Source organism: Hippoglossus stenolepis, chromosome 20, assembly GCF_022539355.2.
Source record: "Hippoglossus stenolepis isolate QCI-W04-F060 chromosome 20, HSTE1.2, whole genome shotgun sequence".
NCBI lineage: Eukaryota > Metazoa > Chordata > Actinopteri > Pleuronectiformes > Pleuronectidae > Hippoglossus > Hippoglossus stenolepis.
Window position 1 is genome coordinate 3,071,243 of NC_061502.1, and position 18,676 is coordinate 3,089,918.

At 40.7% G+C, this 18,676-nt stretch overlaps 1 protein-coding gene across 2 annotated transcripts; it reads left to right on the forward strand.

Annotated features, from left to right (window-relative positions):
- Positions 1-1,319: 1,319 nt before the first annotated feature.
- LOC118099097 (gamma-aminobutyric acid receptor subunit rho-1) lies at positions 1,320-18,435 on the forward strand. Of its 2 annotated transcripts, none has more exons than XM_035143372.2 (10): positions 1,320-1,638; positions 8,518-8,568; positions 9,809-9,915; positions 11,483-11,550; positions 11,639-11,862; positions 15,060-15,142; positions 15,385-15,525; positions 15,614-15,766; positions 15,951-16,048; positions 17,081-18,435. In XM_035143372.2, the coding sequence occupies exons 1-10, from the start codon at positions 1,538-1,540 to the stop codon at positions 17,366-17,368; spliced, it is 1,314 nt and encodes a 437-aa protein (XP_034999263.2). In that variant the 5' UTR covers positions 1,320-1,537; the 3' UTR covers positions 17,369-18,435. The 2 variants fall into 2 exon arrangements, with proteins under 2 accessions (XP_034999263.2, XP_034999262.2); XM_035143371.2 differs by having other exon boundaries at positions 1,323-1,638; positions 15,951-16,147.
- Positions 18,436-18,676: the final 241 nt, after the last annotated feature.

Sequence of the window (18,676 nt, forward strand, 5' to 3'; positions counted from 1 at the left end):
GTATGATTTTGTCATTCCTTTATGTTGTGTCTATATTTTTTCTTTCTCCCCTGGCTGAAATGTTTTTCACAGACATCACTGACCCATTCTTTCACCAGGGACTTTTCTTGATACATTTCAGCTGACACATATGCTATACACACACCATTTCTATGTAGTATGCTTATTTTTGGCTGAATGTTCTGTTCATGTAGCAAACATGGGGAGAAGCCTGAGAGCTCACACTCTAGTTGACAATGTAAGGAATATATATATATATATATATGTGTGTGTGTGTGTGTGTGTGTGTGTGTGTGTGTGTGTGTGTGTGTGTGTGTGTGTGTGCATTTTACATTTACAGACGCTGTTATCAATAAGCCAAAGTTTCTTTTGGCAGGAAAAAGGCCCTAATGAAGTCTTGAGTGCAGTCCCAGAGGAAAATAAATAATGACAAAACTCAATAGTCAGAAGAATACGCTGTTCCAAATTATTACTCTAGTTTCATCGACTTTTGATTAAGTCAGTAGAGCTCTATCATTATGGTGGTTTTAAATATTCAATCTCAAACACACATACAAAAATACAACAGACCTCAAATTAGGTTTGGTGCTTTTTTTCCCCCATCAGGTAGACATTCTTTATTCTCGCCTGCAATTGCTGTGGTAAACATTTTATAGAAACCAACAAAACAATATGCAAGGTATCCTTCTTTCTTTGTCCAAGATTTCTGTCAGTGAAAACTCTCATGACATAATGCAGCAGCTTCAACACTTACTGAATATCTAAAATTGCCCTTATTTCCCCTGTGGAATTGTTCCAGACACATTGAACACACAACAACACAACATATCATTGTGACAGTGTGTGTGGCCGAGGTGACGTGCCTGCATTCAGCGTGTGGCTCCATCACCCAAAGTTCAAAGTCTACATGCACACTCACATTGGATTAACAGGCTCTTACATAACTCCCTATCTATAGTGTGATACAGATTATACATCATCAATGCAAATGCATCAAAACAATCAAATCAGTATTATTCAGCCAAATGTGCCAAATCATCATTTATCATCATCTGCACTTTCTCCAGGTTCCCGGACCAGCCAGCATCCTGATACACATTTGGAGAAAAGCAATTAAATAAAGCCATATGTTGCGTCAGGGCATGTTTCTCCCCTCATCCTCCTTTATCATGGATGTAGGACTGTGTGTGTAGATTAGATGCTGCACAGCGGTCAGTATTTAACCTGTGTAACTGGAGGTGAAGGACTCCACTCGTGCCAGGCGGGGAGAAAAACCCGTGCGCTCCTATCCTCAGAGCGCAGAGAGCGCAAATCCGAGCCATCTGACACGGAGGATTTGCAGGTTTAGGCGAAACCGCGTACCCTCCTCCTCTGTTAGATTAAATACCGTGGCTTCTATGTATAGTTTCTCACTATGTTTACGGCGCGGGACATGTGCGGAGCGCGCGTCCTGTGCGCAGCAGCAGCAGCAGCAGCAAGCACCTGGAGCAGCCTGCAGCTGTGACCCTGTTTGGAGAGGCTTGGGACGGAGGGCACCATGCACACGGATGTCGTGCTAATCAACCTGCTGTGGATGCTCGGTGTGTCCGGGCTGACGCGTCCGAGGGGACAAACACCGCAGCCATACGGACACTGCAGGTGAGTTCACGACCGTAGGAGTGAAGGACAGGCTTGGCTGACTTTTGATGCTGTGCGTGACAATGATAATGGTCCTTTTAAGCAATTAAAGCGCGCGTAAAATCTAAATATTTACACTTCTACCAAAAGGGGTGAACAGGTATCAGGGAATTGGAGCTATTTCTTAGACTATACCTCCAAAGGGTTTTCTTTGAAATCAAATTTGTGTTTGGGTCATGGTGATTGGCAGATCCTTCTTCATTATATAACCCCATCAAGATATGAGCAAGAAAGAAAGAAAGAAAGAAAGAAGAAAGAAAGAAAGAAAGAAAGAAAGAAAGAAACTGAGCCATAGAGACAGATTATTCTTGAGCATTGCAAACTGTATTTGCTTTTGATGCATGGCCAACTTTTGATGCTATGCAAGTAAAGCTGAAAATTGTCATTTGAATTATTTAAAGCCTGCGTAAAAAATCTTTAAATTCACACTTCTACTAAAGAGGTGCCATGGAATTGTAATGTCTCTTTACTATACAGATATGCCCTAACAACAAGTACGAGCGTTAGGGGTATGATAAATGAATTATTCCAGTTTGTTATGACAATTATCAGCATTCCAAAAATACATCTTTATTTAAGGTTAGCCTACAAGCTGATCTGTGTTTGATATGGGTAAGAAAGAAAGACATAAGAAGTTGAACTCTGGAGACAGTTGGAAACAGCAGTCGAACTCTATTCTCAGTTGCTTTGGGAGCCCTCCAACATTATGGTCTCTCCTGAGACAAGCCCCTGCCGGCTTTAACACCATCTCACCCCTCATTGTGACAAAAAAGTCTAAAATCCCAACGTGTTTCTCCATTTGACTGTGAAAGCTGTGAGAGTGAACGACCAATGCGGTTGAAAGCTGGTGAGCGAACCTTGAGTTGGGATTATTGGTATCGGTCCAACTGCTGGCCCTCGTGACTGCTTTGGCAGGGTATTTGTCACTGGAAAACAGAATTTTCAGATTTATCCATTCGTAACTTCCCGGAGTTCGGTTATGAAATTAGCACATGACACTGTGACATTTGGTTATAGGTCAGCAAGAGGGCAGCCTCTCTTCTGTCGTCGGTATCCTGTTATGATGATGTAATGTCATTTATTCAGATTTAGGGATTGCATCGCTTTGACATTGGCTCCGTAAAGCTTCTGTCTGCAAGTAATAACTGGAGAAATATCCGCTAATAAAGCTGTGATATGTATCTGGGTACAGATATGGACTGGATTGACCAGTCAGAGGTTCAGTTCCTCTCAGCAATACAGCATGGTTATAACATGAGTAAATACAGATGTGTTTTGAAAGCATTATATTGCTGAACCACTATTAATGTTCAGATCATGTTGCCAAGGCATTTGTGTATTCCCTCCATTTGTATGACATGCTGGTGTCAGACCCCTGGATTCCTTTTGGATGCTTATTCAGCATCAAGATACCTGAGAAAAATCATCTCGAGTGCTTTTTACACTTTTCTCAAATCGGTGTGCAATTTTAAAGGGGAAATATCTTCTACAATAGATTTTACTATAGCCTTTCAGCTTTCTGTGTGAAAGCCACACCTCAGGAGGCGACTCACAGAGTTGTAGCTCTGTCAGTGAATTTCAAGTCAAATTGAAAAAACCTGTTTAAAGCTACTCAACTGACTATTTTATAATCTATATTAATTTAGCTTGGTTCACCATTATATTTGTTTTTCATATATCCTCATTTTAAATTTATCTAACACACTTGTGGTGCTGACAAGGCGTTTGTGTGATGTATTAATGTGTGCCATGCATTTTGTGCTTTGTGCTGTTTTGTCAGTGTGCAGAAGCTGTATTTGTGGCCTGTCTGTGGATTGCAGATGAACATTAGCCATATGCAAATATTGGTACGGTGCATCAAATGGTAACATACACAAACAGTGTAGTGCTGTTTGTGGAAGTACTAGATCACACCTACAACACATGCATTTGTGCATGTGTACAGATACTTTTGTCTTATTTTTTATGGCAAGTTTACAGATCAACTGTAACCGAGCTTATGATCAAATGCTAGACTGACTTTAATGATTAGACTGGTTGCTATTAGTGTGGCATTAAGTAACAGGACGCTTGTTTATTTCCAAACTTAGATGACTTACATGAGAGGTAAAACAAGAAGTTGCCTGATTTGACCTTATAAACCTTATCCCTATAAAAGTGTTGTGTTTTTTGCCTCTTGGTGACAACAGGGATCAGACTCTCCAAATATATAATACATAATTCAGATTTATTTCCAACATGAACTAGAATAACCAAAGAATGATTATTTCTGGAGGACTGCTGGTGTTTCGATCACACCATAGTTTCAATCAAACCATAGTGCACCGCATCAGCTATGCACCAACACCTTCCAGTTAAAGGACAATGGACCCAGAACTCTTGGACACCACGTCAAAGACTGGATCTGTCCTCTCTGTCAATGTGTTTTCTTCACTGATGTGATGTAGCATCAGGGAAGAGCTCGCCTACATGCTCGGCAATCAAAGCTCCATTTTTAGCTGACTGCAACAAAAGGTGACGTGTGCCTGGTGAGAAAAATCACTTACTCTGATTATGTAACACGTCCTCTGAGTGTGTTAATGTGCTTTCTGAGTTATTGCTATTGTTGTGGCTCGGGCAAAGGTTAGCCGGGCGGAAGGAAGGCCAGCAATTTAACAGCATTGTTAGTGAACCACAAATGTAAAACGTGTCACACCTTTCCGTCTGTTGAAAGATAGCATGTTAGATCCGAATAGCTTAGTTGACCTGACTTGTTAAAACTTGGGATTTACTTGTTCCTAAGGTTTGATGGATGGTTTGTACAGGTATTTCTGTTATTAGACAATCAAATAGAAATTTTGATTATCTGGGAAATTAAAATTCTCAAACTCCAATTGCATAATATGTAAAATAATTCATAGAAAATTAGATAACTGAAATATCTCATGGCCCATCAGATTTATCTTGTGACCCTTTGGTATCCAAAAGATATGTGTAGATCAGTCACAGGGGTCTCAGTGATTTCTTAAGGAAATGAATACTTTAACTTCAGAAAAATGTATTTGTAATAGATTACTTTTAGTTGCGTTCGTGTTATGGGTGAACAGTCATTATTTGCGTCCAAGAGAGGCCTCGGAAAACTGCTGTAGCTGTTAAAGCAAATGATCAATGATGTTGTTTTTCTTGTAAGGACTCTCTCGAAAAGGTGTTTCAGGGAAGTGCAGTCCTGAAACAACAGTCATGAACAGCCCTATGAGGCCTACGCAATGTGCATGTTCCCTTTTCCAGAAGTAAAAATGTCAAGGGAGGCTAGTGTCAACTTTTGTTACGTGCCAAGTTTTGACATTTTATTTGTCAGTGCCTGAAATTGAGCTGCACCATATTAATTACACAATTATACAACCGTAAGGGGGATTCCTACTCGTTACACTTCTTGGAGGCAAGCTCCACTTCTTGGTATCTTTGAATGTTCTGTGCTGCCCATTTCAGTCTTTCATTAAAACACTCGGTGTCCTCAAGTCAACTTGTTGATCAAAGGCCATTAAGGAAACCAGACGGTGCCCTGACAGCTGATCAGCTGTTTGACCTCTCCGTGTGCTGCACTCAATCGGATGCTTAATCATTCCCAGTTTCACTGCATCCAAGCTGATGAGTGAAGGCAAAACACTGCAATTGCGGCTTAGAAGAGACTGGTCTAACCTTCCACTTCCAAAGACTGAACCTTCCCCAATATGCCATTATAATTCTTCAACATCTGACAGTGGGTGTCAACACCCTCTGAGAAGGTGATGGACAGATGCAACAACGCAGTAGGAGATCCTCCAGCACAACAATCCAGAAATCTCTTCAGTGTTCAGGTGCGGGGTGGTGCTACAGGCAGGATGTTCCAGATAAGTTCCGCTTTTGTTTACAGCACATCGACATCAGCATCAGCCCTCATCACCAAACACATTCGAATCTCATTGTCTTTCCAAGTTGACATCTTCGTCCATGTCTCCTATGGCTCCTGTATTTCATTGTGACATATTTGTATTATTTTAGTTGTTGTGAGTTTTGCGTCTGTTCCGTGTTAGAAATGCTATCAACGGGCCCACTCGCTGGCGGTGAATCCTCTGGATAATCCCCTCCTGGGTTCTCACATGGGCTCATTCTGACATTATCTGGAGTTTTTACTAGGGGGGGGTGGCAGGAAAAACTCTGGAGAGACGCTGCCATTTTTGTTCTCACACACAGCTCCTCCGAAGAATGTCAGGAGATTATCAGGAGTTCAGTGCAGGTCTAAAATAACCCATACTGTGCTGCATTTTATTGATCTAAGAGCATGGTGTAAAGCTATTTGGTGCACGTTCACTTATGATGTGTCCAAATCCACTTTTGCTGGTTTAACAGCAGGAAAACAGGTTGCTTTGGCAGGTGCATTGTTCAAAAGGATTGTACTGAGGATGGAATGCGCTCATTCTGCACCCGCACATGTAGGCACATATTACTACCTTGATAATGCAGTAAATGCAGCCTTAAGAATGACAGTGGAATACTGCTCAATTAACAGACCAGGTTCAAGATAATGTGCCTGACTACACATTTTCAGACCAACATGTCCAATGATGTTGAGATTGGCACAAGTGCATTTGCTATTTAAACAACACTGGAGGGTTTATAATCATAATTATAAAAACCATTACCCCAACCCTAGGTGTCATTCCTGTAATACACTGGTGACCTCTCTAGGGTGTACTCACCCACTGTCAGCTGAGATAGGCTATAGACTTAATAAGTGGTTTACCTAATGGATTAATAGATGGACGAAAACAGTGACCGCAAAGGCAATAGATTGAATTACCGTAAACAAGAGTGATGTAATAATGGTAACAATTTCCAATGTGTCATTTCTGTTCTTATGATTCTTGTTGTTTGCCACCAGTTTTTCTGATTACTCTTTTCAGCTTAATTTCTCACACAAAGCTATTGTATATAGATCCCCATTGGTCAGAAGCATTGTCAGTGATAGCCAATGGTCAGGAAGTGATGTCATTCTCTTTATCCACTACTTGCCATCATGCTAGAGGATGTGTGACTGAGATATTTTCCCTCTAAAGTATAATTTCCCCTGAAAATGCACAAGGAGGACCTCTAAATTGTGCATTGTGTATTTTAAGTATTTTGACTATTGAACATTGCACACCTTTTAGGCCACAAAGGTGCAGGACATACGAACATGTGCCATCTGGTCCGAATGTTTGAGAAAACGTTCCCATTTACAAAGAAGTTGTTCAACACATCTGGAAGGCAGACATCACTCTCACAAGGCTACTGTATATGCTCGGTACAGTGTTTACTGCTCTTTAATAAGCTGAGCTGAATCAACAGCCTTTTCCTCGTCACTGCTGTGTGGTGTTTGGAGATTATTGTTTCTATTTTAATTAGACTTTTAAATCCTACCATCATCACTCACCTCCAACAAAATGACCAACAAAATGACATCTGTTATGACCGACCACTCACGAACCACAGTTCTTGGAAGTGAAAGGAATCATCCTGCCGTTGCATCACCCTCATGCTTCACAAAAATATGACAGAGATTTGTATTAATGCTTTGTAATTAACAATCACTTAATGAAGGATCATGTGATGAGTATGTGGCAGCCCTTGTGTTTTGGATCTATGTTGTTTCTCGATATGTTGACAATGTAAAAGCTATGTAGTCAAAAATGCAGACACATCTTGTGCCACAAATAATAACTGTTACACATGCTAATATACAGGCAAAACATTGGAGCTATTTGAGAGTCTACTCTATTCCATATGGAAGGTTTGTTTTAGAGCTGAGACTACATCCATACTATTATATTGTTGTTTCAAAATGCATCAACTCTGTTACAGATACGCTCCTTACTACTCCAGAGTTTTAGAGCCGGTTAAACTGAGACGTTGGAAAACACTGCTGGTCTCATTTTAGTTTGAAGATCCGGGGCGGGCAGAAACAGAGATGTTTGGAAACCAAGACATTGACACTCACGAACTCTTGCTGATTGGGTATTTTACGTAACATTTGCTGATTCAACAAGCTCCTATCACATTGAAAATCAATAATATGTGTTGCTGACCCCATTGTCTTTACAAACAAGTGTTGTGCAGTTAAAAAAAATGTATTTTACAATGATACAACTGCTTATATGAGCTATTATTCAAGCAACTCCTGTGAACTCATGTCCAGGGTCCTTTGAGGTCATTTTTTTCAATTTAATTTGTTTTTGTTTGATTTTCAGGAGATTCTTTTCAGTTATTTTCACACAATTAACACATGTTTTGTTCAGCATTTCAGAATTAACTGGTGTGTTTTAGATGGTTAGCGTTGCATCATCAGCAAAAGGCATATTTGTCATTACTTTGAGCAAAGTTATTTTCCCTCTAATGTCGCCTGGAGCTCAGTGCAGCTGTGTGATGACTCAATACTGAGATTCTCCATGTGATTGGTTATACAAATCTAAACAATGATGCTAATAATGTTATCTAATATCCTACAGACATCTGGGCAGAGAGTGGAGATTATCTTGTTTCCTAAGGCTTAACGTGTTTAAAGCACACACTCCAATCCAATCCTCATCCACGCATCACTCAACCTTCAGGTGTTGAAACAGACTCACCTTGAGTGAATTAGATTTTATGGGATTTCTCCTCTTTTATTAACAGTTGCATCTTAGCAGTTTATGCAAAAAATGTAAACACTTCCAAAGTCTGTTTTTCGTTGTGCCCATCTTTTAAAGATTGCTTTCACAGATTTATTCAACTTAGCTTGAGTGCCGTTTAAACATTGCATAATATTTTTGTGAAATTACATAATGTGTTTTTCCCCCCTTTCAGATCGAAAAGAGAAATGTCCCTAATGCAAGGATCGGGTCGCAAGATTGGCAGGTATGACGTGTGTGTTTTGTTTTTTGTTTTTTCTTTAGTCCAATTAGAACGATAACAGAGATGAGACAAAAGAGTATAGTGAAGATTAAAGCAGCACGACTGGACTTAAAGGCACATGATCGCATTTTAATCACACTATTGTGTGCAGTATCTCGAGAGGAGGAGGATTGGCCGCTTCTGGGTATCCTACTAAGCCCAATATAATCCATTCTTATCCTCCTTCAGACTTATGAAGTTCATATGTAGGGTTAGGATTCTGTATAAATTCTGTAGTGCTGTAGGAAAATTGGGGGGAAAAATGAAAGTGTATGATTTATATCAAATTTATATACATAAGATTTATGTGTTGCATACCAAAGCACTGCGGCACGTTGCTGTGGTGGCAGTGACGGCAAGAGATGTTTGGGTTGTTCACTGTCTGCAATAGCTACTTCCGCCAGATGTAGGTAGTCTGCGTGAATGTGAGGTAATCTGTCTCAAAGCACTAAGACCGAATTCTGAATTTAATTATGACCCAGACTTTGAAAAACAGAGTCTACAGATGTGCTGGTACAGATGTAATATGAGCTAGAGGCCAACATTAGCATGCTAACATGCAAACACTGGCAATACCACCATGCTGATGTTTGGGAGGTGTAATGGTTACCATGTTCACCATCTCAGGCTTCATCCATATCATCGTTTGAACTCGCCAGATACACCTGATACAAACAAAAAAGAGGCTACAGTGCAAACACAGCCAAACTAAACAGTTGAACTTTGCCCAGTTTGACAAACTTAAATTTCGATTTTTCCATACAAACTGAATCCATGTCAAAAAGACGACATGAAGGAGTCTGGAGGCACAAGGGGTGAACGATATGTCCCAAACTTTCATCAAGATATAAAATGTTCAGTCCACATCAATAATTATCAAGATAAATGTCACGTTATTATTTCTAAGTGTAAAGACAGATTTTTGCTCCAGAGTGAAGATTGTGATTTTAAACTGCTTACACAACGTAAAGGCAATATATCGATATATATTGAACCTTTGTTATATTGCTATTGATGAAAATGATATTGATTTATTGCCCAGCGCTAGTAGCTGACATATAAAAGGATGAGCACTTGTGCTTTGTATAGATGGGATCAACCTGAGTACAATAGCATAAAGTGTTAAAAATGCTAAATAAACCATCTTAAATGAACTGTACGTAGTGGTTCAGCGATGTACTCTCAAATTGTTGTTTCCCACCAGCCCCATATTCAAGAGGAGTCCAGATATGACCAAAGCCGGGGGCAAAAAGTCCGAGCAGCTGCTGAGGATAGACGACCACGACTTTACGATGCGACCAGGATTTGGAGGTAAGGAGCTTCATCTTTCAGTTTCAATCACTTGTCGTGCAGGCAGCCATTAGACTACTTCCTCTATCCAAATATGCTTTCTTTTAATTCGGCGTCCAAACAAGTTATTAGCCACAATCTATTATTCGTTTAGACTTTACGCTAAACCCCAACCTATACCATTTGATCTATACACTCGTCCAAAGGGCGTGTATTCAATTCATACAGTGTCCAGCACTGGTTTGTAGAGATGACGTAACCAGAGTAGGATTATGTCTGAGTCACGCAGCCGTGGACCATTGATTAATTACCAAGCAGCAGCCGTCTGTAGCTTTGGGTTTCGATAACTCCAATCTTAATCTGCCACATTAGCAGGGCTGAAAGCCCCAGTCTATGTCCTTTTTAAACTCTCACATATGAATTTCCTCTGTAAATTAGAAATCTCAGATTGGAGTTCTTGTAATGCCTTCACCCAGCAGACTTTGATATGTCTTTACTGCTGTTAAACAGGGAATTTAAGCCTAATGGAGTCTGATTAGTTACTGAAGGTTTCCGTGTGAAATGCTAACTGTCTTTAATCTTAAAGTGCATAGTGTGGATAGAGAGAAATAAGTTTCTTTAAAATCAAGTCAACAACTTCCACACAGGATCTCTGGAGCTCTTGTTCACCTCTCTTACTGAGGTGGACACAATCTGCTCTCTGAGCTCTGCAGGCAGCTCCCTCGACCGCTGATATCTATTTTCAAGAGTGGCTAGTACTGCCTCCCATAGACCAAAGACATGCAGAGGGGTTAGGTTAACTGGAGACTCTAAATCAATGGTAGGTGTGAACTATGAGAGTAACTGGTTGTTAGATAATGGATCTGTGAGAGCTTATATAGACAGATGGTGTGTGTATTATCAAATCATGTTGAAACAGTTGAATTTACAGCTAGTTGACTCCAGTCAAGGTTTATAAACATCTCAAAGATGAGAAATGAGAGTACTGTGTTCATTTTAGGACACAACGTCCTCAGAAAAGTTGACTAAATACTTAACAAAATTTACTTATTCAGGGATAGTATTTTACATTCAACAGTATTTTATAGCTGCACAACACTAAACCTAACTTTTTTTACTGAAATATGAATAACAGGTCATGGGAGCAGGGTTTAATTTGATGTTCATAGAACCCAAAGAAGGTTTTCTACCATCACTAAAACAGAAAGCTGAATGAGACTCACTACTACAGTCCAAGTTGTATGCTAACAGAAGAATGTTTGAAACAGTACAAATACAGAAAAAAAACGCAACTTATACTATAATGCACTCTACGGTCAATTAGGATTAGAGTATACTCTCTGTGCCATTTTTTTGAGAAATCTGCACCCAACTGCTTTTATGGGGATTTGGATGAAAGACAGCAGAAGTTATTGTTGGATGCAAAGGGTTTGGCTTAAAAAGGAACTATGACCTCCAAACAGATAATCCAGACAGTTCTGAATTAGGCAGTTGGGTTACATCTGCACTTTCTCTATCCATTGATGTATTTTAGAATAATACCCACGTGAGCTACTGTATAAATACATGCTGATGTATCTTTCTCTAGGCCCTGCAGTCCCAGTTGGAGTGGACGTGCAGGTTGAAAGCCTGGATGCAATTTCGGAGGTTGATATGGTATGTCTGGAGCGAGCTGTGAGTAAGACGTTTACTGCTCTGTTGACAGTCAACAACCAACTGAAGCACACGTGCATTTTTGTTTCAGGACTTCACAATGACCCTGTACCTGAGACACTACTGGAAAGATGAACGCCTGTCCTTCAGAAGCAATAAAAACCAGAGCATGACTTTTGATGGCCGACTAGTGAAGAAAATCTGGGTGCCCGACATGTTTTTTGTCCACTCAAAGAAGTCCTTCACACATGACACCACCACTGAAAATGTGATGCTGCGAGTTTACCCCGATGGCAAAGTCCTGTACAGCCTCAGGTAATTCCTACTGTCAGCAGGACTCAGCACTCAGCATGTATGAAACCACAGAGATCAGTTGTTAAGTCAGCACAAATTGAATAGGAATAGTACAGACTTTGCGGAAACACATTTGCTTTCTTTCCAAGTGCGAGATGGATCTGCTACTAGTGGGACTATGTTTTGTGACCATTTCTTGACAGCAGTGACTGTTGGTAGTTTCCCAGGGTCCCCTCAACAGTGAGGTAGACAGGTTTGGTACATTTATCTGTGTACAATAACCCCCCCAAAAAAATAAATAGATAAACATGCTCCTTATCGATGTCTCCTACATCGAGCGTACCAAGAAAGATGTCACATGAAAAGAGATATGTAAAAAACAGATGTGTGATCCATATTCACATTCATCACCACAACAAGGATGTGTAAACACAGAAGCTGGATCTATATTTTACAACACAGATTGAACTCCTAATACTGTCACTTAATGATGAAATTATTTTTGTATGCAGTGTACAGGGAGCCGTGAGGAGAAATCAGATGCTCCCGACCGCTTGTGGGATGAACTTCTGACAGGCTCTCACACAGATTAAAGGGATAGTTCACTGAAGTGTTTGAGTCCACAAAACACTTCTGGAGTCTCAGAAGTAAACTTTGTAGCAGCCGAATCCAATACAATTTAAGTAACTGGTGACCTACACTTCAGACGTGATAAAACAAAAGAAAAAACACAACATGCCTCCATACTACTTGTGTGGTGTCATCCAAGTGTCCTCAAGCCCCGTCGTTCATATTTGACTCGAAACTATGTCATTTTCACCAAGTTTTAAGTCTAAAAGTTCACTGATATCTTCCCACGAGGTGCATTCATGGACCATGGGACACACCATCGTGTAGCTAAGTCCGCTAGCTTAGCCACTTCCAGTGGACACGTGCAGCAGCAGTCACGCATTGACCACACACCCAATGAAGCCTGGGCATAACAAAGAAAACAAATTTAATTTATACAAACACCAATCTAACAATTCCGTTTTCTTCAGTAGTGGACACATACAGTATATTATTGTTATTGTGTTCAGGTTATAATGTTAGTGGGCACTTGGGGATGTAATTGCCATTAGCCCTCCCTCCAAGACAAAGTGGCAGCAGCTGCCACAGTTCAAGATGTGTATTTAAGGGGATAACTTTCTGCCAATTATGGCCTCTAATACTGCAGAGCATGACCTAGTCATTCTGGTGAGCAGTGCAAGGCTCAGGGCCAAGATGGTTGATTTTGTAATCCACATTACAGAGCTCTGCAGAGAGTAACAGCTGGCCGGCCATCTGCATCCTGTTGCAAAACATTCGCGTATTGCGCTGCTTTTCGGTCAGACTGGCACAAACAAAATTTTAAACGATGACATCAACATGAGGGACACCTTACACAAGTGATTAATACTAGTGGCAATGGTGTGTATAAAAACACAGTAGGGATTTTGTGGCTATCAAAGATCCCGATCTTGATGTAGATTGTGGTACATTCCTAGCTGACCAATACAAACTGAATGTATGAGAGAACACTGATAGAGTATATTCATCACATGGCTGGGGTTTAATCTGTGTGGTGCCGGTTGGAGATTTTTCCAGAGTAAGGCAGATTGGCGAGGGAGGATGACAGTTCGCAGACCTCGCTTGCAGACCACGTAGCCCTCATTCGTCCTGGGAGCTGGATTATGTATTTTCATTTATCATTACTGCACTGCAAGGCCAAATCTCTGCTGAAACCCCTGGCCCACACTGCTATTTGCCTGTCCTGAAGGTTAGACATTCATCATAGGCTCGTAATGTAAAGTCATTGGGCACTATTTACTGTATTTATCTTGGTTGGTAATATTAAAGTGTAACTTTATCACAACCCTATTACCTGCTTAATGTTCCCCTCAAAAGCCATTTAATTTTGTATGTTCCAGCAGGACTGCACTGTCTGTGTAATTTCAACCATCCCAGGTTCAATGGGCACTTAAAGGGATAGTTCACCAAAAAAGGAAATGCCTTCATTATCTACTCATCACTATGCGTTGCAGCCAAATCCAATAAAATTGAAGTAAATAGTGACCAATTCTTCAAACGTAAAAAGACCACAGAAGAAAAACATAAAATGCCTTCATATTGCTCCTGTGGTGTCATCCAAGTGTCCATTCGTAGATTGTTTTTGTGGCTCCAATATCAACACTGATCACCAAATAATGATTGATACTTTACTTAAATTGGTAAGATCTTTACCAGAGCTGGACGAGATTCATTTAGTAACCCTCTCTCACTTGCTCACTCATGCCGACAAACACACACACTACTATTTCAGTGAGCCAATGACTCATTAGCAAAATGCATTCCCTAGCATATTACCCAACCTTAACCATTAAGACATAAAGGGATAGTTCACCGAAAAATGCAAATTCACTCATTATCTACTCACCACTATGCCGATGGAGGGGTGGGTGAAGTGTTTGAGTCCTCAAGACACCTTTGGAGTCACAGGTGTAAACAGTGTTGCAGCCGAATCCAATAAAATTGAAGTCAATTGTGACAGCTTCTATATACGTAATAAAAAAACTGAAAAAACATAAAATGTCTCCATGCTGCTCGTGTGGTGTCATCCAAGTGTCCGGAAGCCCCAACATTCATATTCGACTCGAAATAGCGTCATTTACACCAAGTTTTTAGACTAAATGTCCTCTGATAGCCTCCTCGGAGGCGCGTTCACATACTCACGGGCACACTGGATCACTGCACACACTCGTGGCCAAGGGCATGTGCAGGGTGTGCGTTTGTGTGGCTGCATCCGCTAGCATCGTATATATCCTATATAACCTATATAAGTAAGTCTTCAAACAGTCCATTGAAAAAGTGAGAATTGGTCAAACTATCATCACTTTCATAAAATGTCCTCACTCAAAAGTGCAAGGACAAACACACACTCACACACACACACACACTGATGCCTGATGTCCAACACAGTGACATCAGACACATCTGAAAGTTTAGTAAAAACATAATTTGGTCTTCGTGAACACAAATGACGTATGTGTGAATGGACAAATTTAACAGTTTATCCTTATGATTGGATGCCTCAGGTCAGATGTTACTAAAAGGTCTGAACTGAGCCTAAGTGAAGTTATTTTTTCTCTGGTAATATTTTTACATTACATCACTACAGATCAATTGTTTTGTCATTACAGAGTGACGGTCACATCCATGTGCAGCATGGACCTGAGCCGCTTTCCTCTTGATACGCAAACATGCTCTTTGGAGATAGAGAGCTGTAAGTAACTGATGTGGTCATGGTTGATGTGGCTTTTTCCTCTCAGAAATAAACCACAGCTTGTGTTTAACTCTTTCTGGCCTGATTCAACTATGAACATGCTGGATTAAGGAAAAGACATTTACACTTGAACTTCTAACTGTTATATTAAAGACTTGAAATGGTGTATTATGCAGTCTTTGCTTGAATGTTACAAATGTAGACTTTGTGCCATAGATGATTGAAGCTCTGTGCGTTATCAGATGCGTATACAGATGATGACCTGATGCTGTACTGGAAAGAAGGGAACCGCTCATTGAACACAGACGAGAGAATTTCTCTCTCGCAGTTCCTCATCCAGGAGTTCCACACCACCAGCAGGCTGGCCTTCTACAGCAGCACAGGTACTCACCGCACCTGCAGAGCTGCCTTTGAATATCAGCCTCTCGTCTCTAAGGGCCTGAGCAGCTTCTAACTTCCTCTCCTCCCCAGGCTGGTACAACCGTCTGTACATCAACTTCACTCTGCGGCGGCACATCTTCTTTTTCCTGCTGCAGACCTACTTCCCCGCCACTCTGATGGTCATGCTGTCCTGGGTGTCCTTCTGGATCGACCGCAGGGCCGTCCCTGCCAGAGTGCCACTGGGTGAGCAGGCTTAGCCACCTTGTTGATAATCGGCGTGGCGGTCAGTTGGGTTGTAGCTGTTGATCTGACGTGGACACGATGACTTCTTAAATGGAAACCCACAGCTGACTAATACTAAATAAATCTGTTTTTTTCTTAAAATCTGTTAATTAATCAATTCCACATGCTATTTCACAAACTCTAGGTATAACCACGGTGCTCACCATGTCCACCATCATCACTGGAGTCAACGCCTCCATGCCCAGGGTCTCCTACATCAAAGCTGTGGACATTTACCTCTGGGTCAGCTTTGTCTTTGTCTTCCTGTCTGTGATAGAGTACGCTGCAGTTAACTACCTGTCCACGCTGCAAGAGCGTAAGGAGAGGAAACTCAGAGAGAGGGTTGGTACCAATCACTCATATTCATATATATATATATATCAAGTAGATGCAGATGTATGAAGTCACAGTTTAAAAGAACCAGAGTTTTAAGATTTAAATGTTGCTTACATTTTAAAGTAAAAGTGCTTTTTTGGCAGATTATTATATTATATAATCAGATACTATGTTATCATTAGATAATTTATACTGAAATAGCTGTTTTGGCAGCAGGTTGAGTTACAGCAAAATACTTTATAAACAGTTTTATATATAAGGACACCAGATACACTCTAATGGCTTGTTTTTCTAATCTTTTAATTGTACTGAAATACTGAATAATCTGAACATCCACTGAAATGAAAGCATTTGAGAACTGTTTGGGAACAGAGGGAAAGGTTTTTGACATCTGAACTAAATTAACTCCTTTTTGAAAGACATTAAGCCAAAAGGGTTTAATTAAAGCTGCAAAATAAATATAAAGGAGTAGAAAATATAATAATTCCCTCTGAAATGTTTCAGAGTGGAAGTATGAGGTAGCTTTAAAAAAAGGTAGTAAAGGACAAGTACTTACATGTTGTGAAATAAAAATGAAATATTTGAGTTTTTCAGTATTTGTACACTGAAACTAGCAAAGACAAGAGTCATGCTTGACGTGTGACTGAACAGTTGTGGAGCCACTTTGAGAGTTTTCACTTAAAAATGAATGGTAATATAGTATATTTATTGAATCGAATATTACTGAAGTTAATTAGCTTTCTTCAGCCGCTGGTGGATGAAACTGTATAATTTTCAATACAGTGGTGTATTTATTCAAATATTTGTAATCAAAACTTTAACCTGAACATGCTAAATAACTTAATAAAATCAGTTTGGTGACAGTTTCGATACAGATTTCTTTCAGACATGTAGTGTTTTGGACTGAAAGTCATGAATGTATACGTTGTCTTCTTGCAGCTGCTGTGTACGTGTGGGATGAACCACCCTGGCATGATGTCTGTGAGCTACAGTGAGATGGACGTCAACAACACAGGGAACTATGGCATGCCGGAACAGAACGGGGTGAAACGGGAGAGGATGCTGGTGCAGCTGGCGATGGGGACCGACCAGGTCACCGGCCATGTCGCCTCCGGCGGCTACAGCGACTCGTGGATCGACACACACGTCATCGACAAGTACTCCCGGGTCCTTTTTCCTGGATCCTACATCCTCTTCAACATTATCTACTGGTCCATCTACTCCTAACACAGAGGGAACTCAATCAGACCTACCTCTCCTGGAGTAAAGACACGTGCACTGTACGCGCACATCCAGGCATTTGACAGAAAGACCAGATGTAGCCCTAAGGTGAACGTGAAGCAGTCCAACAGGACCAAGTAGAGCTGAACCTTTAGTCAGCGGATCAACACAACAACAATAATCCAATGTGGCTTCATCACAGTGCAGGGTGTGTCCCGTGATGACCAGGGACCAGCCATGCTTGGGGAACTTGAATTGAGCCGTTTTTCCAAACAGGTTCAGGGCTTGTAAAACTCTTCTTAAAGGGCTTGAAACAACAGCAGTGCATCTGTAATATGTGGAAATAACTCTTTTTTCTGGCCTCATCCATTTGGCAGTTTCACTCTAGTTGCTCTTTATCTTTGTAGATACCATTCATGCTCATTTTATACCTACTTCCACTCATAATGTGTTTGCTACTGTTGTTTGTGGTATAAATGCAAAGCTATTAAAGCGCAGGATTGTGTGATCGTGTGTGTTTTGGTATGTATACAAGGGGAGAAACATAAAACTAGACAAAAGCTGTGTCTCAAGTCAGGGGCTGCATCCTTTGGAGGACACGATTTACCTGGCCCCCGAAGGAGCCGGTCTTAATGGGCCGGGTGCACTGCGAAGGCCGAACCGAAATGAGACGGCCTTGTCTGCAGAGGATCTACTTTCAGTGATGGAAGGACACATCGATTACGATGCAATCAATGTTCAAATGCAGAAAGAGAGAAAAATAGAGGTGTACTCCTTTATGTCAGTTTATCATTAGAATTACCTCCACCAAGGACGTTATGTTTCCATCTGCGTTTGATTGTTTGTTTGTGTGTTTGTTTGTTTTTTAGCAGGATTTCGCAAAAAATACTTAACAGTTTTTTGTGGACAGGTGGCCCCGACCCAAGGAAGCATCCATTCAATTTGGGTGTGAATCCATTTGTTATCAGAGCATAATTTTTGGATCATGATGAAAGAAAGTAGTTATCTTTAAGGGGAATATTTTTGAGTGTGTACAATTTGCTGCAGATCCAAATAAAAGCTACTGGAGCTGGTGAATTGAAATGGGTTTTATTAGGGGACTGTTGGGCCTTGGCGGAAGCATACGCTCCACTGAATGTCTTTCTAATTTATCATGATTTAATGTTACATCCTGTCAGTGTATTTTGTGGGTTTACACTGTCGCCTCACAGCAAGAAAGTTCCCGGTTTGAATCCCAGTTCAGCTATGGTCTTACCTTGACCCTCAAAAAGGATAAGCAGTATGGATAAAAGATGGATGGGTGGATGTCTCAAA

Excerpts from the sequence above, each read along its gene's own strand:
- LOC118099097 (XM_035143371.2), top strand. The coding sequence starts at position 1,538 with ATGCACACGGATGTCGTGCTAATCAACCTGCTGTGGATGCTCGGTGTG. Across the intron at positions 8,569-9,808 it reads TCGGGTCGCAAGATTGGCAG|CCCCATATTCAAGAGGAGTC; the intron begins GTATGACGTGTG and ends GTTTCCCACCAG. Across the intron at positions 11,551-11,638 it reads CAATTTCGGAGGTTGATATG|GACTTCACAATGACCCTGTA; the intron begins GTATGTCTGGAG and ends TTTTTGTTTCAG.